This window comes from Panthera pardus, unplaced genomic scaffold (genome assembly GCF_024362965.1).
Source record: "Panthera pardus isolate Hobbes unplaced genomic scaffold, ASM2436296v1 HiC_scaffold_2, whole genome shotgun sequence".
NCBI classification, from domain to species: domain Eukaryota; kingdom Metazoa; phylum Chordata; class Mammalia; order Carnivora; family Felidae; genus Panthera; species Panthera pardus.
Window position 1 is genome coordinate 8,068,537 of NW_026526765.1, and position 23,527 is coordinate 8,092,063.

The 23,527-nt window shown below is 50.2% G+C and overlaps 1 protein-coding gene and 1 long non-coding RNA gene across 5 annotated transcripts; one reads left to right on the top strand and one right to left on the bottom strand.

Moving 5' to 3' along the window:
- Window positions 1-349: 349 nt before the first annotated feature.
- CMBL (carboxymethylenebutenolidase homolog) lies at window positions 350-22,673 on the bottom strand. 4 transcript variants are annotated; one of them, XM_019450797.2, is made up of 6 exons: window positions 22,493-22,673; window positions 10,290-10,523; window positions 9,021-9,128; window positions 4,284-4,426; window positions 2,164-2,255; window positions 350-1,100 (listed from the first exon to the last, which is right to left on the bottom strand). In XM_019450797.2, the coding sequence occupies exons 2-6, from the start codon at window positions 10,502-10,504 to the stop codon at window positions 921-923; spliced, it is 738 nt and encodes a 245-aa protein (XP_019306342.1). In that variant the 5' UTR covers window positions 10,505-10,523; window positions 22,493-22,673; the 3' UTR covers window positions 350-920. The 4 variants fall into 4 exon arrangements, with proteins under 4 accessions (XP_019306342.1, XP_019306341.1, XP_019306344.1 ...); XM_019450796.2 differs by having other exon boundaries at window positions 10,290-10,526; XM_019450799.2 differs by lacking the exon at window positions 22,493-22,673 and adding an exon at window positions 22,296-22,474.
- On the top strand, window positions 20,604-22,237 carry LOC128778236 (uncharacterized). Its single transcript, XR_008423660.1, has 2 exons — window positions 20,604-20,708; window positions 21,745-22,237. It is a non-coding gene; the product is annotated as an uncharacterized LOC128778236 (long non-coding RNA).
- Window positions 22,674-23,527: the final 854 nt, after the last annotated feature.

Here is a 23,527-nt window from a genome sequence, read left to right on the forward strand (position 1 = left end):
AAACTCGCAGCTGGCACAGAACACCAAGTGCGGGACTGTCACGGGGTGGGTGGGGGGAGGGTAACCGGGTTAAAGGAAAGTCAACGGTGGGGCTAGAAGAAGGCAGGGCCTTTACTGGCGCCGACTGGCTCTGCCCCATGTAGCTCCTACCACCACGCGCACGGCATGTGGCCAGGAATGCCGAGGAGCTGAGCTGTTCACGCGATTTAAAATATATAAAAACTGAAGCGTGACCCTGTATGCCACCACCCTTCAACTGAATGCACGAGTGATTCCTGACGCAATCCCAGGCCCTGGGCCCCGAAGATGCCCACGTTCTGGAAAATCACTTCCTTGGGAGACGGCCAGATAGTCACTCTAATCCATTGTTCTTTATTAGCTTTTAGAAAAAGCCACGCATTCAGAAAGTAAGTTTATTGGCTCAATATAATTAGGTCAACGAAACCCTATTTTAGCCTCAGTATTTCTCCCAGTGCAATCCACGAACATGACCGACTCATCCGTATTAAGACAGACAAATGCCCAAGGAAGCTGGGTTTTGAATCTGAGTTTACAATTCATGCTCTTCATGGCTCTGCCACACCCATCGTTTTAAAGAATGTACTTAATGAAGAACCACGAAGTCCATGGCTGAGCTGTCAGCTGGTCCATTAGCAGCCCTAGGTTTTTGCCAACAGGATAGTAACTCTACCATTCAAATTCTTCAGGTATTGACCTGTTTTTCCCTTAGTGTATGTGTTCAAAATTAAATTGTATCATGCATTAACATTTCCTACTGCATTTATGTTTGAGATGGAATAATGAATTTCAGGATTCCTGGATTTATTTTATATCAAGATAGTAAAAATTAAACGACCCAAGTATCCCAAAGCAAATTTCTGCATGCGAGCTATTCTGAGAAAATGTACCCTTGGCCCCTGCTAAACGTACTTGTGCAGCCACTCAATTAAATTCCTTCTTGCCTCGTCAACATAGGGCTTGTCCTCGGCTGAACAATCTTCTCTCTTTCGATGCACGAAGCCATGGGTTTGCCCAGAAAATGTTTTAATTTGATATTCCACTTTGCAGTGTTTTTTCAACTTCTGGGTCAGCAAAGAGACCTGATAATGCGGAAGATTTCATGACAGTAGGACTTTAACAATCTAGTAATATTTTCCATTCTCCAAATCCTCTCTGAATGCTCATAAAAGAAGTCTAACATCGGTGCCTTAAGTTCCGTAGCTACTGTGAATTTGTTACTTTTAATTTGACAACTAAGAGTCCTCGGCTCTGGCAAAGGAGAGCATCCCAAGCAATGTAAAAATTCGATGCAATATCAATTTCCTGAAATTAAATTAGTATCTTTTGTGTATCATTCAATATATAATACAATACTCATTCGATATATAACAAAATACTCAATATAGTCAAGCGTAAATTGTTTTAAGTTTATATTAATATAGTGTATTAGTTATGAATAATAACAATTTCTAAGCGACTGCTTTTGAACCACAATTTTCTGCTTTTTTCTTATCAACACACTGGGTTTAACACACCCATGTTTTTTTCTTTTCTTTTTTTTTTTTTCTAAGTAAACTCTATCCCCGACATGGGGCTCGAACTCACGACCCCGAGATCAAGAGTCGCATGCTCCACCGACCAAGCCAGCCGGGATCCCCGACACGCCCATGTCTTTAAGGACACACTTTATCTGAACTCCCGGGTTCCATGTGGGAGGATGGGGAGGCCGAGCTTCTATGCCCAGTAACCAGGCCCCACCAAGAGCACATTCGGAGGATTACAATCCCTAAATTCCCCAATAAAACCCATCTTTAAATTTTTCATGTTGAAAATGTTTGGAGGAAGAAATGAACCCTTTGAGACATTTTCCCCGAAAGGTCAAATCATGTCATTAAATACAGAGATGAGGGACACCTGGGTGGCTCGGTCAGTTAAGCATCAGACTCGATTTCGGCTCAGGTCATGATCTCAGGGTCGTGGGATTGAGCCCCGCGTCGGGCTCCGTGCTGAGTGTGAGCCTGCTTGGGATTCTCTCTCCCCCTCCCCTGAGCTCGCTCGCTCTCTCTCTCCTTCAAAAAGTAAAAATTGAAACAACTGTGCGTGTGCCCACTCCTACAGGAAAATAAGCAAAAAAGAAAGAAATGAGAAAAGATACCAACTTACTTGCTCAAGAGGAATTACAGCATCATTTTCGGCAAAAATGAACAACGTGGGGTTCTTCAAACTGTGCACATCTTCAGAATCCTTGATGATGCCTGGAAATTGGGGACAGGGACACGGGGGTTGGATTTCCACACACGCGCCTCAGAAAACCATGTGGATTTGGCTTGATTTTTTTCAAAGTAAAATCTGTGCTTTGGGGGTTTTGTTTATTTTCTTTCTAGCAATTCCACGCAAGTGGCCAGACTTTCCTGCTCTCCACCTCCTTCACTGGGTCAGGCCACAAATAACGGAATTAGACCTTGCGGCGGCTTTGCACGCAAAGATACAGAAGCAGCCCTGAAAATGCTCCCTCCTCGTGGGGCACACCTTCATTTACAAAGAAGTGACGACTGTCCATCTGCACCTTCTGACCACCACTGTTCTAGAAGTTTCTCAAGGTCCACACAAGCCCCATGGCTTCTGGCCTCAGTATGCCGAGGGGCCTCGTTCATACAGTGTTCCACGGGGTAACCGTGCCCAGACCAGACCACGAGTGTCAAGTCTCAGATGTGCCACCTGGTCCGTCTGCAAAAGTTACCTTTCATCCTTCAGAATCACAGAGCATTTGGTCAGAAGCCTGTCCTGCCTTGGGGACAACCACCGTGGGTGTGCCCACTCCTACAGGAAAATAAGCCAAAGAGGTGCCATATGCTGCTCCTCTAAGAAGAACCGTAGTGTTAAAGGCAAGATTACTCTGACACTTGGTAAGGAGGCTGTATTCAAAGGGGACCACCGCACAGGAGGGTGTGAGGGGAGACAGATCCCTCCGCCCAAATACAAGGACAAGTGGGGATTTACGGCCAAGGAGCAGGGTGGGGGGCAGTGGGCAGAAAATTACGAAGAGGAAACACTGGGGTAAGACGGATTCTGGCTAGGTGACAGGACAGGGTTCTTGCTGACAAGAGACGGAAGGCGGGGTGTGAGGAACTTGGACAGACATCAAAAGTAGGGGGTTCTCTCTGAACTGCCCCAATGGGCCAACGTCAGGGCCCGGTCGGGGCCTCCTCGGAAGGAAGACTCACCGTGGAGCCTGACTCGGGTTTGGTGCAGGACAGGGTCCCAGTCAGAAGGGAGAAAATAATGGAAATCTTTTGTTTCCATTTCCTGCGGGAGCCCAGAGAGCCTCCCCTCAACCTGGAACTCGTCTCTAGAAGCAGGGAGCCACAGGACAGATGGCCACGCTCTGTTAAGGCCACACGGTGTGGCTGGACCGAGGTTTGACGCCCTGGAGTCCCGCCGGGCTCTGCAGCTCGTGCAGTGTGCAACAGCGGCCAGCAGGGGGTGCTGGCGAGGCGTCCACCAGGCTATTTCACACCAGGGCACCGAACGGCCCGGAACAGCCAGCCCCCTCTGCACAGCGGCAGCTGACAACTGACTATTACCTTTGGGGTAAGTTACTATTTAAAGGGGTTTTTTTTTCTTGCTAAAAGCAAAAATGCCACAGCAAGAAACCATTAATCCAAATAAGAATCCTTTGTGTAACTGTACAATATACTATCATGAAAGAAAGCCAAATTGCCTTCCACGTCTTTTTTTCTTTTTTTAACATTTTTATGGTCCGAATGCTTCTACACTGTGAACTTAGTATGCCATTCCTATATAGAGATGGAATGTTCTTATCTCACTGCTATCATACGTGCGGTTGGTTTGGCTACAATGCTTATGCTGCTACTTACATTTTAGAGTCGCTTTTCCTTTTCTTTCCTTCCTTTATATTGTGTGCGTGTGCGTGTGTGTGTGTGTGTGTGTGTGCGGTTGAAAATAACTGCTATCTTGGAAAAATACCTTCACAGATGTTCCTCGTAAAGAATATTTGATATTCACCATTATCACAGAAATAAATGTGACCCCCTTCATCCTCGGTGAAGAAATCGAGACCTCGGGTTAGGTGACTCCTCTGGTTACTGCATTACCAACCTCCACCTCCACACTCACATTGTTAAAGCCAGTTCCCTCAAGACGGGCCATCTCTGCACAGCTGGGTCTACGCTGCTCCCCGAACCGCTAGTTTGGGAAGAGGCTCCCGGGTGTCCCTCAACCACTCCTGTTCCCATCGCGTAAAATGCACAAGGCAGATTTACCGTAGACGGACACCCCTGCCCTGAATTCTGGGTATTTCATCATCACGTGATGGACAGCCACTCCGCCCCAGCAGAATCCCACGACGCCGATTTTCTGAGCGTGACACTGCTGTTTCAGAAACCTCAAGACAGCATCGACCTCTCTAGAACAGAAAGTTATCCAAGGATCAACAGATACGGATCACTTATATGTGGAATCTAAAAAGCCAAACTCAGAGAAACAGAGAGCAGAGTGGGTGCCGGAGGGGGGGCGTGGGGGAGAGACTGGACAGACGACATTAACTTCCAGTTAGAAGATTAACAAGCCTGGGGGTGTAAGGTGCAGCCGGTGACCTCAGTGAGCAATACTATGTGATAGACTTGAAGGCTGCTAAAAGGGTAGACCTTAAATGTTCTCACCATGAAAAAGAAACGGCAACTATGTGACAGGACCGGGTGTGGGCTAAGGCTAAGGTGGCTGGCGATCCTTTTGCAGTATATAAATGTACTAAATGAGCACATTGTACACCTTAAACTTATACAACCTTATGTGTCAATTATATTTCAATAAAATAGGGGCGGGGTGGTGGCGGGGGAGGCAACAGCGAAACACACACACACACACACACACACACACACACACACACGCACAATCAAGAGGGATTTTGTGAGCCCCCTGGGGAGTGAGCTGGACAGCAAGTGCTGTACCAACAGTAACAAGGGCTTCGGCATCCGCTGTTCCTTGACGTTCTGAGATTTCTTACTTTCGTCCTGCCTGAGTGACGCACATCGCCCCACCCGTCTCCCCACGGGTCTCCCTTCCGAGCCCAGCCTCCTCCAATCACCTGTCAGGGCTGCCAGAGGGCTCTCAGCAAACCACACATCAGACCAGCTCGCATGCCATCTGGAAGCAGAGTTCTGGCTTTCCGCAGCCTCCGGATAAAGGCCAAAGGCCAAAGCACCACTCCTAAGGCCTGATCCCAAGATCCACCCCCAGCGAGCACCCCGGCCCGCCCTCCTCTGGCAGGCGCCGGCAGCAACTGGGCGGCTCCCCAAACTCTCTAACTTGGCACGTTCACCCCTTCAGCTAACATCCCAACTCAGCACCTCCGGACTCCTCCCTCCGGTGTCCCCAAAGAGCAGAGGGGGGATTTGGAAAGCCACCAGGACTATTTAAGCCAGGAGAGGACCAAGAATAGTGGCCCAGTCTGGTAAATGGCTCATTTGCAAATTGATTGTTTGGAACTCTGCGTTTTCAACTAAAAGCAATACACCCGAACGGAGGCAGGGCTGCGAGGCCAGCCAGAAAGTCCTGCTTGATCTGATAAGGAAGAATTGTGGTTTACAAGTTAGAAAAAGAAAAAGAAAGCCATCCCATTGCACTTCCTCCTTCCTTTCTCCTTTAATCATAGCATATCCTTGAGCACATTTAAATACGTGTATCATACCACTGCATGCAAACAGTTATTTTCATAATGTTAGCAGTAATTAATTCTGCAAACTGAAATGGAAAAAGCAATGGTTTTTGACATTTGGGGCTTTAGGTTTTCCTTCAATGCTTTGATCGCAAGAATAACTGCCTTGGGGCTCCCGGGTGACTCAGTTGGTTAAGCGTCCAACTTCAGCTCAGGTCATGATCTCTCGGTCGGTGGGTTGGACCCCCGCGCGTCAGGCTCTGTGCTGACAGCTCAGAGCCTGGAGCCTGCTTCAGATTCTGTGTGTGTGTCTCTCTCTCTCTGCCCCTTCTCAGCTCACGCTCTGTCTCTCTCTCTCAAAATTAAATAAATAATGATAATAATAAAAAAAAAAAAAAACCTGCCTTAATTGGAGGGAACAAGAAAGAGGCCATTTCCATAAAAATACTGTAACTCGAGTGAACAGGCCTTTGCTTGTGCTGCTCTGAATGTGTTCCCTGCTTTTCTGGGAGCACCAAAGTTTAGCCTTGGATGAACCTCTGCCCCAACCCATGCTTGATTCTTACACCTTGCGAACTCTGCCCTAGGTTCCAGGAGTGAAGTATGTGGGTCAGGCTGACCACCAGAGCATAGCAATCTCCTGGCCACAGTGATTGGTTGAAGGATGGACCTGTGACTGAGTCATAACCATCAGGGCAAAATGAGAATTTTACTGGCTTGCGGGAAAAGAGACCAATGTGGGGGCCGGAGCTGCGGCAGCCATCTTGCCACCCAGAGGCAAAAGCTCCCTGAGAATGAAGCCAGTGCACAGGATGTGGAGTGGAGACACGTTGGGAAGGCAAGTCCCGGGGATACTTTCTGCACTGCGAACCAACCCCTGCTTGAAGCCAGAAACGACCTCTTCTCAGTTCTATAAGCCAAAATATCCCATGACTATGTAAACAGTAAGCATTCAAGATGGGTTTTCTGTTACTTGCAAACAAAAGAACTTGACCAGACACAAGGGTTTCAGTCTCCTTTCAAAGTCAGTGTTTCTGTTTAATGTCTCATTTTTATTTAGGGGCGCCTGGCTGGCTTAGCCGGTTAAGCGTCCAACTTCAGCTCAGGTCATGATCTCATAGTTCATGAGTTTGAGCCCCGCATCGGGCTCTGTGCTGACCGCTCAGAGCCTGGAGCCTGCTTCGCATTCTGTGTCTCCCTCTTTCTCTCTCTCTGCTCCTCCCCTGATCGCACTCTGTCTCTCTCTCTCTCTCTCTCAAAATAAACATTTAAAACAAATTTTTTTTTTAAGTGCATAGCTCTCCTTTTCCCCTGTGGCAGAGTCCCACTGGCCCGCTCCCACACCTGCCAGAAACGACCCCTCTGCTCTGTGCTCACGAATGGAAGGCAGGCCCACACAGCTACCCTCCCCCACCCCGGCCCCACCTGCAAAGCTGAATTGCTGCATTCACATCCCAGCCTCTTGCGCTTCCACTTCTCATTTGCTCTGAACTTCTTGCTTCCTTTTGCCTTTCTTGGGGTTTCAGGTTGAGGTTGCACGTCCCCCAGGAGGGACTTGGGAAAGGTAAGCATGCAGGGGAGTTATTCCAGGAATCTCAGGGCCAGCACTGCGGGAGAGGAGGGAAGGAAGTGGGGTCTGCACGGGAGAACCTAGCAGTGGCAATCTCCACGCAGGCCTCGGACAGTTCCCCAGGGGAGCCCGGAGCGCCCTGGCCCCTGGCGGTGCCCCTGACTTGAGGTGGGGGAGCCAGGCCTTCATCCCAGGGAGACTCCTCAGGATGGGGCAGAGAAAGACAAGGCAGCTGACATCCGGAGGCCATCCCAAGGACAGTGAGGGACTGGGCGACGACTTTGTTAACACAGCCCCGGGTGCTCGGCCACGCCTGCCGGGAGCTCCCAAGGCAGCGGGCAGCACCCCCCACGCCCCACAAGCTGCACAGAGACCCTAGGATGACCCTGGCCTGAGCCACAACGTGCTGCTACCCTGCACAGGCCCCTAAAAAAGGTGGCCCAGTGAGTGAGGGGAGTGAGGCAGGGCCGGGGAAGCAGGACCCAAGGCCCCTTGGGGCTACGGGCACAGGTCTGCTTGGGATCCACCAGCCCAGTGGAAGGAGGGGCCAGCTCTGGAAGGCACTCTGGTGATAGAAGAAAAGAACAGACAGTCCCAGGGACCCAGCGGCCACAGGCAGGGGACCACATCATTAGTTCCGCCAAGCTGGGCTGGGGGAGCAGCTTATCAAAACCAAAGCTCGGGGTGCCTGGGTGGCTCAGTCGGTTGAGCGTCCGACTTCGGCTCAGGTCATGATCTCACAGCTCGTGAGTTCGAGCCCCACGTTGGGCTCTGTGCTGACAGCTCGGAGCCTGGAGCCTGCTTCGGATTCTGTGTCTCCCTCTCTCTCTGCCCCTAACCCACTCGCATTCTGTCTCTGTCTCTCTCAAAAATAAACAAACATTAAAAAAAAAAATTAAAAAAAAAAAAAAGGCTCAGGTGCATGGTGGGAGAAAGTCAGGTGACAGGGAAGGAGAGCCTTCAGGACAAGTGGCCAAGGTGAGAGTCAAGGCTGGTGGTGGGGAAGCTCCTTTGCCTTGGGCTCACGTTTACTTGCTCAGGAGGAACTGGGCATCAGAGAACAATCCTGCCCCTCTCCCCCTCCACACTGAGTCCAGACAGAAGAGGGTGTCTGACTGGCAGCTGGGAGGTCTGGTCCTTGCTTCTGGACTCCTGGAGCTAATTTCCTAAAAGGCTGAGATCCTGGGGGATCCCCCGCTTTTCCTCTCAATGCTCCCCGGGTCCTGGCACAATGGCAGTCTAGCCCTGGCGTAAAGACCCAAAGTCTCGGCGGGGGGGGGGATGTTAGAGGGGGGAAGTAGGGGCAGGTCTCGGCTGGGGGGAGGGGACGGCCCTTCGGGTTTCCAACCAGCTGAGCGGTAACGGAGCCGGGGCTGGTGTTGACTCTGGCGTCTTTTCTCTCCCCGTTGTCTCAACTGGTTCTGCGGCCAGGACAGGAAGGAAGGAATGTCCACCCTCTGGACCCCAAAAGCCCCCTTGTCAAGGGAAATCGTACCGCCCGCAAAGCGGCACCTCCGCAAAGTTCCCCTGGCATCAGTGCCATGAAGTTTCTGGAAGGGGGAAGCAGACGAGCCTGCTGGCACCGCAGGAGCCCTTGCCGGGACCTCACCTCCAGGGACACACTCTGTGCTGCACGAAAGCATGTGTCCATGGAAGCCCTGCCACAGGGGAGGGAAGGTGGGTGCCCAAGTGGTGATGTCACACGCGCTTCTCTGCTCTCCAGGGGCCCTGGGGCGGGCAGGAGGGGGAGCACAAACACGGGTGATAACTTACCTGTCGATCTTTCTGGCGTCTCTTGTTTTCAACCAGTCCGGGAAGGTGGACCAGTCCCCAGAAGGCTGCCAGGGTTCTTGCCCCACAAAGAAGTCTGGAAGGATGGCTCTGCAAAAAAGGGACGTCAACTGACCTTCACTTTGGAGCTGGTGGCACTCGGTATTTGCTTACGCTCGTTAAGACCCGGGCTACGAGGGAGATTCTGCTTCAGAGGAAAAGAAAAGTGGTGCCCACGAGAGCCAGCTTTGATCACATCCGAGAGGCCAGCTGGCACCGGGCCACACCACTTCGGATTTCACAAGCGTAGGTGCACGGCCTCTGACGGCCGCCTGCAGCCCAGCCCATCCGAGATGACGAGGCAATCGGACAGGGCGCCCTCCCCACGAGACTGATGGCACAGGATGGAGACCCGGGAGGCGTGGGCCCGGGAGGGGCGGGGTGGTGAGCGCAGGGGTGTCCCCGACCCCCTGGAGGAGTCGCAAGGCTCAGCTGGCCTTTCGAGTTAGCCTCAGGTCAGAGGGCACATCTGGGGAGCATGTCCAGTCACCATGACTAAGCAGTTTTCCCCCGCCCCTGCCCGGAGGGGAAGGTCTACTGCAGGTTCTGAAATGGGCCGCGCGGAGAAAACAAGCCAGTCCACTGCGTCCGCGAACACCCCCCCACCTCATCTCGTCAACCCCGGAGGGTGGGTCAGCACGGCTCTGGCCAGAGACCTGCTTCCGAAAATAAAGGTCATCGCCAGGGATGGAGGAGCTGTGCTTCCTTCCCGGCGTCGAAGGAACCCTGAAGCCTGGGTCAGAAGAATCCAAGTTCAAGTCCCAGTCGGCCCTGTAACCTTAACAGGTCGCTTACCCACTTTTAGCCTCATTTTCTTGACCTGAAGAAGAGACTGCACCCTGCACTGCCCAACCTCAGGGGGTCGTTTTGAAGGAGAGAGGACTTGTACGCCTGTGAGGGGGCTTTGTAGATCACGGGCGGCAATGCTCATTTTTCATGTTCTGTCTCCACCCAAAGGACCCCGTTGGGCAACAGAAACCCCAGCCCCGGGCAGCCTGCTGGCTGGACTGGGCTGGGAGCGGTGGGAGCGGTGGCCTCCAGGTGCTGTTTTAGGTTCGTGTGATCCACAGTCCCCATCTACCTGTGCCCAGCGAGACAAGGACGTCGACAGCTTAGCGCACGGTCAGGGTGTTGTGGTTTTGTTTTCCCTGAAGGGATCAAGATAGATCACAGAGGTTTCCATGAAGTGAAGAAACAGAACTGCATACATACGTGTATCCATTTCCTGCGATCATGTCAGTCATGTATCTGCTATTGGGCAACTGCCAGCCAAATATGTCTTGAATGACGATCACAGCCTTGCCCGTGTCGAAGGGGGGTTTGGTGACATAAGCCTTGATGTGCTCGACTTGAACTTCGCGCCCCATCCCTCCATACTCTATCTTATGGCCAATGTCACACGGACAAGGATGAGCCTCGTTAGCCATTGGAGATATTTAAGTTGGGCTACTGAGAGAGAAACATGCATTATGATCTGAATGGTGCAAATCCAAAGATTGTAAGCAGCAAGTAAATTAAAATCAAGAGCACAAAAAATGGGGCGCCTGGGTGGCTCAGTCGGTTAAGCGTCCGACTTCAGCTCAGGTCACGATCTCGCGGTTTGTGGGTTCAAGCCCCGTGCTGGGTTCTGTGCTGACAGCTCGGAGCCCGGAGCCCGCTTCGGATTCTGTCTCTGGCTCTCTCTGCCTCTCCCCTGCTCTCTCTCTCTCTCTCTCAAAAATAAGATAAACATTAAAAAAAGTACAAAAAATAATTAAGTTTAACTCTACATATCGTGTATTTATGGAGGAAAGAACTGGGAATCCACTCCCATTACAAACACTCAAAATACCTAAGTAAATGTAACCAACGGATAAAAATTAAAATGGGGAACTCATAGGAAAAGAAGGGATTGGAGAGGATTGGATTAGCCAGGACTGGAGAGGAGACCTGAAGCCAGGATCAGCTTGGCATGAGCAGACACTGAGGGAGCCCAGAGATACTGGGGAGAAGGCTAAACCCAGGAACGAGCTCTAACACCACCCGATGCTTAGGATGTGTCCAGTGAGGCTTCTGGACCCCATAAGATAGGGATCCATGGCTGACACCCCATGAAGTGTCAGGGCCCCAAAAGGTTTATATTTAGTGGGGAACGTAAAAACAAAAAACAATAACAAAAGAAAAAAAAGAAAATGCTACCAACCAGGACTAAGACTGTGATTAGAAAACCCAGAGAAGGTAAAAATAACCCCCCAAATGTCCACTGTCCTTTCAAAGTAGGATTACCTAGACTATGACATTTAACCCAATAACTGACCCTGGGCAGTGAAATCCCTGGGCACCAGCAGAAGCAGAAGCAAATCTACTCAGAGCAAGACGTTCCCAATCCAGGACAAAAAACACCACCCACTGGGGCGGCTGGGTGGCTGTCGAGCGTCAGGCTTCGGCTCAGGTCATGATCTTGCGGTTTGTGGGTTCAAGCCCCACATCGGGCTTGCTGCTGTCAGCACAGAGCCTGCTTTGGAACCTCTGTCTCCCTCTCTCTGCCCCTCCCCTGCTTGTGCTCTCTCTCTCTCTCTCTCAAAAATAAATAAACATTAAAAAAAAAAAAAAAAAAAAAAACCACCACCCACTGAAGAGGGACAATAAAGGCCCTGACAGTGGCTGGGGTCTGGATAGAATTTGCAGGGAAAGCCAACTGAGGCAAAGAGGAGACAGGAGGATGAGGGGTTTTGCCTGAGCAACTGTCTTTAAATGAGAAGGAGGACACTTGGGAAGAGCAGGTTTGAAGAGGTCAGGACTTAAACGCGGAGCCTGGGAAGTCTGAAATGTCTGCTCGACAAGCTCCGTGGACCGCGCAGAACAGCAAGTTTGGGGCAGGGGTCCAAGCCGGAAGTACAAACTTGATACAGTATGGTCAGCCTACACAGCCAAGCCTCATTTTTTGCCGCTTCCATGCACGTGAAGTTGCCTAGTCACAAAACTTACTTGCAACCCCAAAATCAATACTCGCAGTAATACTGCGACCATCCACGGACTTTTGTAAAGCACTGAAAAATCTGAGTCACCCACATGCACGGTCCCGGCCAAGGTCGAACAAGGCAACGCCCCGCCTTCCCATATCAGCCCTCACGCTGTAAACAAGTATCCTTTTCGCTTTCTATTTAGCGCCACATCTTTTGCATTTTTGTGCTTTTTGGCGGTGATTGCGGTGTTTAAAGAATGGACTCCATGCACAGTAGTGAAGAGCTGTCTAGTAATAGGGCACGAAGGCTACGATGGGCCTACAAAGATAACGTGTGCAGCAGACAAGCTCAGTTCAGGCACACATTACACCTGTTGACTGCGAGTTCAATGTTAATGAATCACCTATGTATTAAATGAGGTGTCTCTACACAGAAACACACAAAAAACTAGGTTATGCATTGATCAGTCGACAGAAACATGACCAGAGGCTCATAGAACCCTACCTGTATTTCCTCTTGGAGCCATGGTTCAGTATTTGCTAGTTCAGTGTCCCTGTGACTTTATAGAACGTAAGCACGTTCTATGGCTGACCCTTGAACCACACAGGTTTGAACCGCACGGTCCACTTACACATGGATTTTTTTTTTTTTTTCAATAAATTCAGCACAGGACTGCAAATGTATTTTCTCTTTTTTTATGATGTTTTTACCATTTTCTTTTCACGAGCTCACTTCATTGTAAGACTACAGTGTATAACGCACAGAGCATGCACCCTCTGTGTTCATCAACCGTTTATGTTACCAGAAAAGCTTCCGATCAACAGCAGACTATAAGGAACTACATTTCTGAGGGGGTCAAAAGTTACATGCAGATTTTTTGACTGCACAGGGGTCCATGCCCCTAACCGCCCCCCCCCCCACTCTGATGTTGTTCAAAGTCAACTATACTGTAAATAACGAGAATCCGCAGTACATACTATTGGAAACCTTGAGCATGAATGGCATGATTAAAGGAATGATTAGATAAGAAGAGATAAGGAAGAAGAAGGATCTAGAAGAGCGAGCGAGCCCTGGGGCCTTCACCATTAAAAGCTTTGGGGAGTGAGCCTGAGAATAAACAGTCAGAAGGGAGGAACCCCCCATTCACGAGCCTGGAGCCACACGAAGACAAGTTTTCAAGGAGGGAGACTGTAGACACAGGCATTCTGCAAGAGGGGTGGCCACAGGGCTCAGCAGCGTGGACGTCAGGGTGGTCTCCACGAGAACAGGTCTGGTGGCCATGACGGCAAACGGGCTTGGGGGCAAATGAGAGGAGAGAACCTGACAGCGTGAACACAGAAGTTCTTCAAGGCTTTTACCAGAAAGAGGGGCAAAGAGAGCGAGCAGACGGAGACAAGGCAGAGCAACAGGTCTTTTTATTTTTTAACGGAAGAAATGTTAGTACATTTACAGGTGGATGAGAACGGGTGCCTCACAGAGGAAAACAAAGCAAAACCAGCCCAACCCACGGTGCCAGGTGATGAGGGACACAAAGGCAAGAGAAATGTAGCTTAAGTTGAATTTCCTGACAGCTTGCAGCCCACTGACAGACACCTGACACATAAGAGCGTGACCTTCCTCAAGGAACTCACCGCTGCCCTAGTGCCTTAATGTTCACTTTAATTAAAGACTAAAAGTGACCTTGGGGCGCCTGGGTGGCTCAGTTGGTTAAGCGTCTGACTCTTGCTTTGAGCTCAGGTCATATGATCTCACAGTGTGTGAGTTCGAGCCCCGCGTTGGGCTCTGCACTGACTCACTCTCTCTCTCTCTCTCTCTCTCTCTCTCTCTCTGCCCCTCCCCTGCGTGTGCTGTCTCTCTCTCTCAAAATAAATGAATAAACATAAAAAAACAAAAAGCCTAAAAGTAACCTTATCTTAACAGCAGCTAGCCCCTCAAGGTCCTGAAAGCCTTGATTCCAAGTTCCTTAGGGACTTTCGCTCTCCCTAACTACCACTAATTAAAAAGTACACAACCAGTCCCTCCTCACAACCCCAGGGCAGCTCTTTCTGCCCACAGGGCCTGTCCCCATGCTATAATAAGATCACCTTTTTGCACCAAAATTCCTTCTTAGCTGTTTGCTCACAAACCCTAGAGCTAGGTGAGCTAGGGGAGCAGGGGACCACCCACCTTCCTTGGAAGCATGGACGGGTCCTCCTCGGTCCCAGGAGGGGAGGCAGAGGAGGGGTGGATGACATCGGGGCAGGGGGCCGAGGACGCTCCGCGCATCTGCTCAGAAAACTGAGAGCAGAGTTGACAGTCAGGGTGAGAGCAGGAGGGGAGGGGACAGAAGAAGTGGGAAGATGAAGGACCAGGGAACTGTACACGGTCCTTGAGGCCATGTGCCCCCAGCCAGGTCCGGGATGGTGGTTTGAGGCTGGCAGCGAGATGCAGCAGAACAGACCAGGCTCTGGAGGTCACCACGGGGCAGGTGGATCCACGGTGAGCAGGCAGACCCGAGGTGGAAAGACGGACTGGCCAAGGAAGGGGCGTAAGATGCGACGAGATCACAGTGGATCCCTACCTGCCACGTCGCTGCCCTGCCAGATGGTTAGAAACCTGAGTAGAAAAGCGGAAGTCATCTGTTGGAAGAAAATAAAGGGGAACACCTTTTCCTTGAATCTTGGAGCAAGGCAGCATTTCTTACATTAGACCCAAAAACATGAACCATAAAGAAAAAGATTAATAAATTTCATTAAGTACGTATCAGTCTGCTCGAGCTGCCATAACAAAATACCACAGGCCGGGCAGCTGACACAACAGAAATGTGTTTCTCACCGTTCCGGGGGCTGGATGTCAAAGGTCAGGGTGCCAGCAAGGTGGGGCTCTGAGGGGGACTCTCCTCACTTGCGGACAGCCGCCTTCTCGCTGTGTCCTCACACGCAAGCTTTCTGGCCTCTTCTTAGAAGAGCGCGAATCCCGCCATGGGGCCCCACCCTCATGACCTCATCTCAACCTGATCAGCCAAGGCCCCACCTGCAAATACCGTCACATTGAGGGTTAGGGCATCCACCTATGAACTCTGGGGACACACAATGCAATCCACAGCGGTAGGTGACTGTAAAAACCACTTATAAGACAACTGGGGGAGACTGAACTGGTTGGATATCTCGTGATATTGAGAGTTACTGTTAACGGACTGGTGGGCAAGGGCCAGATACGACTATTGAAGTGATGGTTTTGTGTGTGTGTATCTGTATCTTTTACAGCCACCTGCTGATGTATATACAGATGAAACAGCCAGACATCTAGGATGTGCTTCAAAACAGCCCAGGGGGTGGTGGAGGTGGAGAAGAGATATTATTATTTGAGATACTATTCTCAAAGCAGAAGATTTAGTATCTAGATAACATATAGGGAAAATCCGTATAAATCAACAAGGAAAAGACAAACCCAAGAGATAAATGCTCCAAAGATCTGAACAGGCAACTCACAAAACGGTACCCCTGAGTGGCACCCAGACCTACAAAAAGACATTCAACCTCACTGGTATTTAAGAAATTATACTATTTTGTACCTAAGAAAGACACTATTTTGCATCAGCTTGGCAAAAAGGTCTGTTAACACCAAGAGTTGGTGACCATACAGGGAAAGAGGAAGGAACGTGAGCTGATACAAACTCAAAATACAAACTCTGGCGAGACAGACTACTTTGGTCTGGTAAGGTCTGGCAAAGTCAAAGATAAAGACACCTGCAACCCAGAAATGCCACAGCTGGGTGTACTCCCTAGAGAGATTCACACCTGTGTGTATGAGCACGTGGTGAGGACAGAAGGCGTGTTCCTGGCGGCAATAACCGGAAGCAATCGAATTGACCTTCGGGAGGAAAACAGGGTCAACTGCGATTTAGTCGTTACTGTGGGCTGAGTTGTGTCCCCCAAAAAGGTATGTTCAAGTTCTAACTCCCAGAACTTATGAATGTGCCCTTATTCGGAAATAGAGCTTTGCAGAGGTAATCAAGTTAAGATGAGGTCATACTGGATTAGGGTGGCCACTGCCCCTAATTTTGGAAATTTGGATACAGCAACACACAGGGGAGAAGGCCCCATGGAGACATAGGTGAAGACTGGAGTATCTACCTGCCAAGCAACACCAAGGATGGCCGGGCACCATCAGAAGCTGGGAGAGAAGCAACGAAGGATCCCCCTCTATAGGTCCATAGAAAGCACAGCCCCGCTGACACCTTCACTGCAGACTTCTGGCCTCCAGAACCGTGAGAGAATAAATTTCTGTTGTCCTGGGACACCTGGCTGGCTCAGTGTACAGACCGTGCAACTCTTACTCTTGGCATTGTGAGGTGGAGCCCCATGCTGGGTGTAGAGATGGCTTAAGAATAAAAAAAACCTTTAGAAAAATATTCTGTTGTCTTAAGTGACCCAGTATGTGGTAATTTGTTACGGCCACCCCAGGAAACAAATAGATTCATAACTACTCCGTGAATAAACTACACGTGTATTTACCGATATAAATCTTAGAAACATAATGCTATATAAAAAGACAATGTCCTTGGGGCGCCTGGGTGGCTCAGTCGGTTAAGCATCCGACTTCGGCTCAGGTCATGATCTCGCGGTCCGTGAGTTCGAGCCCCGCGTCGGGCTCTGTGATGACCGCTCAGAGCCTGGAGCCTGTTTCACATTCTGTGTCTCCCTCTCTCTGACCCTCCCCCGTTCATGCTCTGTCTCTCTCTGCCTCAAAAATAAATAAACGTTAAAAAAATTAAAAAAAAAAAAAAAGACAATGTCCTTTTTGATGCTAAATAAAGACTAAGAACCCAAAATAGTACTTATTTTATTAATAAATATACTGTAGTAAAAGTGTGATGCATGGGAATAAAACACACCACGATTAGCCAGTGGTTACTAGCAAGGGAGAAAGGATGGAGACAGCTGGCTTTAACCGCATTTGTTACATGTAACTTCCTAAGAAAGTTGTTTTTTGTTTTTTTTTAAGATTTTTATTTTTGAGTAATCCCTACACCCAACATTGGACTCAAACTTACAACCCCAAGACCAAGAGTCACATGCTCTACCTACTAAGACAGCCAGGAGCCCCAGAAAGTCTTGATTAAGGACAAAATGTTCCAATTGTTTTGCGTGGGTCACATGAATATGGGTGGCTGTTAGACTATTTCCTATACTTTCCAGAATATTCTGGAAGGCAAATAACTTACATTTTAAGGAAACACATATTAAGAGCTGGTCTTTTGCTCAAAGATTTGAATCTATTCCCCACGGGTTTGTTTTCACAACCTATGTTATGAAACTATTATTAGCAAGAGAAGTCACAACAATCCAGCACCAAGAGCGGTAAATTTTACGTCCAATGCACTATTTGTTGACAGCCGATTCTTTATGCTGATTGCTTACCTGGATTGTCCTATGGGGACGGGGAGACCACGAAAAATCCTAGCCGTTCCAAAGGGGCCTCGAGCCTGAATCTTTTTACTTTATCTTCAATTGATACCCACTTTTTTTTTTAAGTTTATTCTTATGTATTTTGAGAGAGACAGAGAGCAAGTCGGGGGGGGTGGGGGGTGGACAGAGAGACCGAGGGACACAGAGAATCCCAAGCAGGCTCCACTCCTCAGCACAGAGCCCGATGCAGGGCTTGAACTCACAAACCGTGAGATCATGACCTGAGCCGAAATCAGGAGCCAGCCAGGCTCACAAACCGTGAGATCATGACCTGAGCCGAAATCAGACACAACTGACTGAGCCACCCAGGCGCCCCCAATTGATACCCACTTTCCAGAAGGAATGTTTATGGCCAGGAGAGCCACTGTCTGGATGCATCCTACGCAAGCAGGCAGTGGCAGGGAGAGGCCTGGGTGTGGAAGGCGGGACTCCGGCCAGACCCCTCATGTAGCAGAGTAGTGCATCGTGTGTCCTGGGCCAAGGCCACAGGGCAGGGAAGCTGGTTTCCATGGACAGCCCGCCGTGGCCCCCCTGTGGCCCCCCTGTGGCTCCCAGGGAAAGCGCCTGGGGGAGCACACCCAGGTGGGCCCTACTGACAGGAGGACACTAAAATTCCTCTACAGCCCTTCCAGGATTCTGCCTCTGCCCCCTCCCTCCCCCAAATGACACATTTGTTAAAGGATAATTTTCACAAGGAAAGGAAAACCATGACTCTCATGCAGATTTACAACAATGAACACGTGAAGGATTTTACTTCTCTAAGAAGAAGGAACGAGGCAGATGTGAGAACTGGTTCGAAGGAAAAAAGAAAAGAGCACAAATGCATACGGACGACAGCACAGCTGAAATTGCAAAAGGACAGAAAACGGAGTTTTCTGCAGGAGGGAGGAAGCCATGAATCCAGCCACACAGGACAGAATTTACTAACTTGTTGGTTACCGGCCACTTACAAAGAAAGAGTTGCAGCGGCTCAAAGACCACGGGCCGGGAAGGATGCCCCACGGATGACCGAGGTTTTCTACAGAAACACGAAGTTCCTTCTGCATGACCTTCACCGTGAGGTCATTCTGCGTGAGCGACAGTGCTGTGCTTTCCGCCTACTTAGGGACGGGACAGGGGGTCTGACGTGGACGGTGGGGGGCTCATAAAATGTGTCAAGAAGGGCTTTTCTGGGGCGCCTGGCTGGCTCTGTCATGGAGTACATGACTCTTGGCCTCGGGGTTGTGAGTTTGAGCCCCATGCTGGTGTAGAGATAACTTAAAAATAAAATCTTAGAAGAAGGAGGAAAGAGAAAGGAGGAAGGAGGAGGAAGGAGGAAGGAGGAAGGAGGAAGGAGGAGGAGAGGAAGAGCTTTCCTGCATCATGACAGGTGGGCTTGGCAAAACTCACCGGCCACCTCGAGACCAGATCCATGGTCTCCACTAGGGAAGCCTCTGAACTCAGAACCCTCCTCATGGTGCCAAGGATAACTGAGACGCACCCCTGCACAGGAGAGCCTGACTCGCACCTTCTTTGGCGAGGCCACACTGGCCGGCAGCGCTAATGCTCATGATCCGCCCATGACATTCACCCAAGATGCCACCAACATGTGACTGATCTCAAGGCTCACTCTCCCACAGTGACTTTTCCGGTCCCTTAACCAACCTTCTCTCCCTCACCAAGCTCCGCTGACCTCTCTTCTCAAACAGGCCTGTGTGGGGCTTCTGGATGCATCCCTGCTGTGCCTAGTTTCAGTAAGAATCCCGCTAAGTCAGTTTCACAGAATCCCTGACCCCTGATATCTGATCTGGTTGCTCATCGTCCACCCCCTCACCCCCAGGCGATGTCTGATCTCTCTGGCTTGTCTTCTGCAAGAACCCTGTTAGGTCGGTTTATCCAGAACTCCCATCCCCTGTGACGTTTCCTCTTAGTCATTTTCCATCCACTGACCCCCACCACCCCACTCCCTGGCTATAAATCCTCACTTTTCTTTGCTATTTCCAGGGTTGAGCCCAATCTCTCTCCCCCACTGTAAAACCCCACTGCGGTGGGCCCTACACCTATCCCAAAGGTCCTGAATAAGGTCTGCCTTCCGTTCCTTAACAAACGCCATGAATGAATGATTTGTTCTTCAGCCCCCTGCAGCCCTGCTTCACACACCAAGCACCTCCACAATATCACAAGTCAAGACCCATGGGGATCACTGGCGCCCGTTTGATGCCAATTCCAAGGAGCTAACATGTCCTGCCTTATCTCCTTTTTTTTTCCATTTCTTTTTTTTTTTTTTAAGTGAGTTAACATACGATGTAGTCTTGGTTTCAGGAGTAGAACCCAGTGATTCATCGCTTACATTGGACACCCAGTGCTCATCCCTAAAAGTGCCCTCCTGAATGCCCATCACCCATTTCAGCAAATGGTGCTGGGAGAACCGGGCCACTGTCTTACACCAGACACAAAAATAAACTCAAAATGGATGAAAGACCTCAATGTGAGACAGGAAACCAACAAAACCCTACGAGAGAAAACAGGTAGCAACCTCTTTAACCTTGGCCGCAGAAGCTGCTTACTTGCCGTGTCTCCAGGGGCGAGGGAAATAAAAGCAAAAATGAACTATTGGGACCCCATCAGGATAAAAGCTCCCGCCCCTTCCCCTAACATGAACCTTCCTGAGGCATTCCTTTGCCCCATATATACCTGTCCTTGATTTCTCTTTTGAATCAGTTATAAAATCTGCCTGGTTCCTTCTTTAATAAGTAAAATAGAATCTTTAACACATGCTCATTTAAAAAAAAAAAAATGTTAAGTAATCTCTCTACATCCAACGTGGGACTCGAACTCACAAGCCCGAGATCAAGAGTTGCATGCTCTACCGACTGAGCCGGCCAGGCACCCCAACATGTGCTCATTTTTCTGTCTGTATGAGAGTCACGCTCTCACCTTCCCCTGAAAATGATCTTTTAACAACGCTATTGAATAACATTCCCCTTTTCTCTCCAGAAGTCAAAACGGTGAGAAATGGATGGTGACGTATGGCCCAGAGGATGGGGTTTTCCTACTTTCATACCCTCAAGGACGTAAATAGCTCAGAAGTCAGACTTCCCGGTGCAGTGAAGTTCTCCAGCAGAAACAGAAAACAGATTTCAACAAGCAAAGGGAATTGGCATAGGTGGGGCTGTAACAAGCAAAGAAGTCCAGGAAGAAATTTCTAGAAGCTTCAGAGATTTGGAAACCATCAGAAAGCAAACAAAGGCTGAAAGGTAACAGGGGAAGGCAGTGGCTAAAGGGGAAGGTTCAGTGTTTTCCCTTCACTGGGTAAACACTGCAAGAACTTGCTTGGCAACTGAGTTTTGATCTTGCAGCTGGGAAAGCAGGGCCCTACTTACCCACAGATGATTCTACCAACTTCAACAACTCCAGATCTATTTGTCCTCAATCATGCTTCTATTTTCCATAGGGGACAGGTCTAGACAGCATTGATTAGAAAGGTAGATGTGATGAGGACCCACCGGCCTGCAAACAAGCCAATCACGTGGCTGCCTTTGGCTTCTCTCAGGCTGTTCTGAGGCCTGGACAGCGTGTCCCCAGACACCTGTGGGGCTCACTTCTGACCACCTTATTTGAAATGGGCTTTGAAAACATCAGCTTATATCTTCCATCAGCAAGGAGGCCTGATCGCAGTTCCCTATGTCAGCAAGGCCTAGGAGAGGAGACACTTTCGCCTGCCAACCCACACGGCTGAGTGGGTGACCCGTGCGGTCCTTCTTGGCAACACGCACCCGGTACCGAGCACCAAAGATGCCATGATGCTAGACCCACGGTCTCCTCTCTAGACCCAGTAGTACCCACCCTAAGGAAATACTGCCAAACGGGGATAATAATTTTTTTTTTTTTTTTTTTTTTTTTTTTGAGACAGAGGGAGAGAGAGAGCACACACAGCAGGGGCAGGGGCAGGGGCAGGGGCAGGGGCAGAGAGAGGAAGAGAGAGAAAATCCCAAGCAGGCTCCACACTGTCAGCGCAGAGCCCGATGCGGGGCTTGACCTCACGAACCTCGAGATCATGACCTGAGCTGAAATCAAGAGTCTGACATTTAACCAAGTGAGTCACCCAGGTGCCCCCCATAATGATTTTTTGAAGCCCGCATCCCTCTTGTCAGTTCAGATGAAAGCATGAAACACCAGAGGTCATATCTACCCAAGGCACAGCCAGACCAGCCAAGGAACAAAAAGGCCTAGGCTCAAGGGATACGAATGTTTGCTTCAATTTCTAACATAAGAAATAAAGATATTTTCCAGATTCCAAGCCCCTTGAAATGGAAAAGACCTCCAGGGCACCAGATGAAATGGCACCAGGTCACCTGCTAGTAGGACCTCATGGGCCTCTAATCAAAGGTGTCCACCTTCTCACAAGACCTCTTCCCCCAAATTTTGCCCTTAAAAACCCTCATGCAAGCCATCTGAGAGTTCTGGACTTTTGAGCATTAGCTCCCCCCGGTCTCCTGGGGGGCCACACCAATAAATCGCCTATTTTTCTCCTCTGCAAAAGCTTGGTGTCAATTCGTAATGGCTTGCAGCACTTGGGGGGGGGGGGGGACAAACTCTCCTTTGGTTTGGTTACATTTTGATGCAAATAGGCTCATCTTTCCCACGGGTTTGTACTGGCAAAAACCACACAACTGAAATGCCCAACTTGTAGGACAATAATTACAAAGAGTATTCCATTCGAAGGCATGGAAGAAAGGCTCCGGACACAGCGTTCTATGGAAAAAATAAATAACGAGTTTCTGCACAGCACGATTGCAGCTACGTTTTTGACAGAGGTGGCTGAACAGGACAGGAAAACATACCCAAGTGGGCCGGCCCAGGTTGCTTTTCTGCGGTGATAATGTACTGCTGCTTTGGGAAAAGGTTTGGGAAAAGGACTTTTTGGTCGGCTCAGGACCTGTGCGCAGGGCAGACTTGCTCGAGCTGCTGCAAACACTCGCGCCGAGTCAGCGCGGCGCCGGGCTGCGCGCGTTCCCGCGCGCCCGCGGAGCGCACCTACCTGTCCGCCGCCGGAAGCCTGCGTTCTCCCCGCGCCGAGGCTGCCCGCCGGGCCCGGGGACGGTCGGGGCAGGGGGAGGGGAGGCGCCTCCCGCCGGGACGGAAGTGGACGCGCGGTGACGGAGGGCGGCGGATCCCCACGGGCCAGTGGCTGCCCGGGATTCCAGGCCTCCCGGGAAGGCCGGGCGGGGGGAGGGGAGGCTCGGAGCGTACGGGGGTGGGGGAGGGGGGGTGGGGAGGGCAGGAGGGGAGGGGCGGGGACGGGAGGGCAGAGGGGGAGGAGGAGGCGGGGGCGGGGGAGGAAAGCCAAAAGCAGCGAGACAGCCGGCCTGTGAAATTTACGAGAGTGCCTGGCTCCTAGGGCCTGGGACTTCCCTGTTGTAAATCTAAATTAGGCTGTTTTTAAAAATAAGTCGTTACCGGGCGCCTGGGCGGCTCAGTTGGTGTGTGGCCCACTTTATGGGACGTAGGCTCAGGTCATGGTCTCACAGTTCGTGAGTTCGAGACCTGCATTGGGCTCTGTGCTCTCAGCATACAGCCTGCTTCAGACCCTCTGTCCTCCCCTCTCTCTCGCTGCCCTCCCTAGCCCCCCTCCCCCAAAATAAATAAACATTAAAAAAATAAAATAGCGGCGCCTGGGTGGCTCAGTCGGTTAAGCGTCCGACTTCGGCTCAGGTCATGATCTTGCAGTTCGTGGATTCCAGCCCCACATCGGGCTCTGTGCTGACAGCTCAGAGCCCGGAGCCTGCTAAGGATTCTGTGTCTCCCTCTCTCTCTCTCTGCCCCTCCCCAGCCCCTGCTCTGTCTCTGCCTCTCTCTCTCAAAATTAAATAAACATTAAAAAATTGTTTTAATTACAATAAAAATAAGTTGATGCATACTTATAGTTGCCCCCACTGTGTTATATCTGGTCATCTAAAGTTATCATAACCAAGTCAGCTGGCTCCAAAGAAGGTTAAAGAAACGGGAAGAAATGTGCATTTGGAAAATAAGTGACAGTGGAGAAAATACCAGCTTCCTGAGGCCACAAGAATTT

What these genes read in the sequence shown, in the direction of transcription:
- CMBL (XM_019450797.2), bottom strand. Translation starts at nt 10,504, where the DNA reads ATGGCTAACGAGGCTCATCCTTGTCCGTGTGACATTGGCCATAAGATA. An exon ending in ATCGCAGGAAATGGATACAC is followed by an intron (nt 9,129 to 10,289) that starts GTATGTATGCAG and finishes CCTTTTTTGCAG; the next exon opens with AGCCATCCTTCCAGACTTCT. An exon ending in CTGTAATTCCTCTTGAGCAA is followed by an intron (nt 1,101 to 2,163) that starts GTAAGTTGGTAT and finishes CCGCATTATCAG; the next exon opens with GTCTCTTTGCTGACCCAGAA.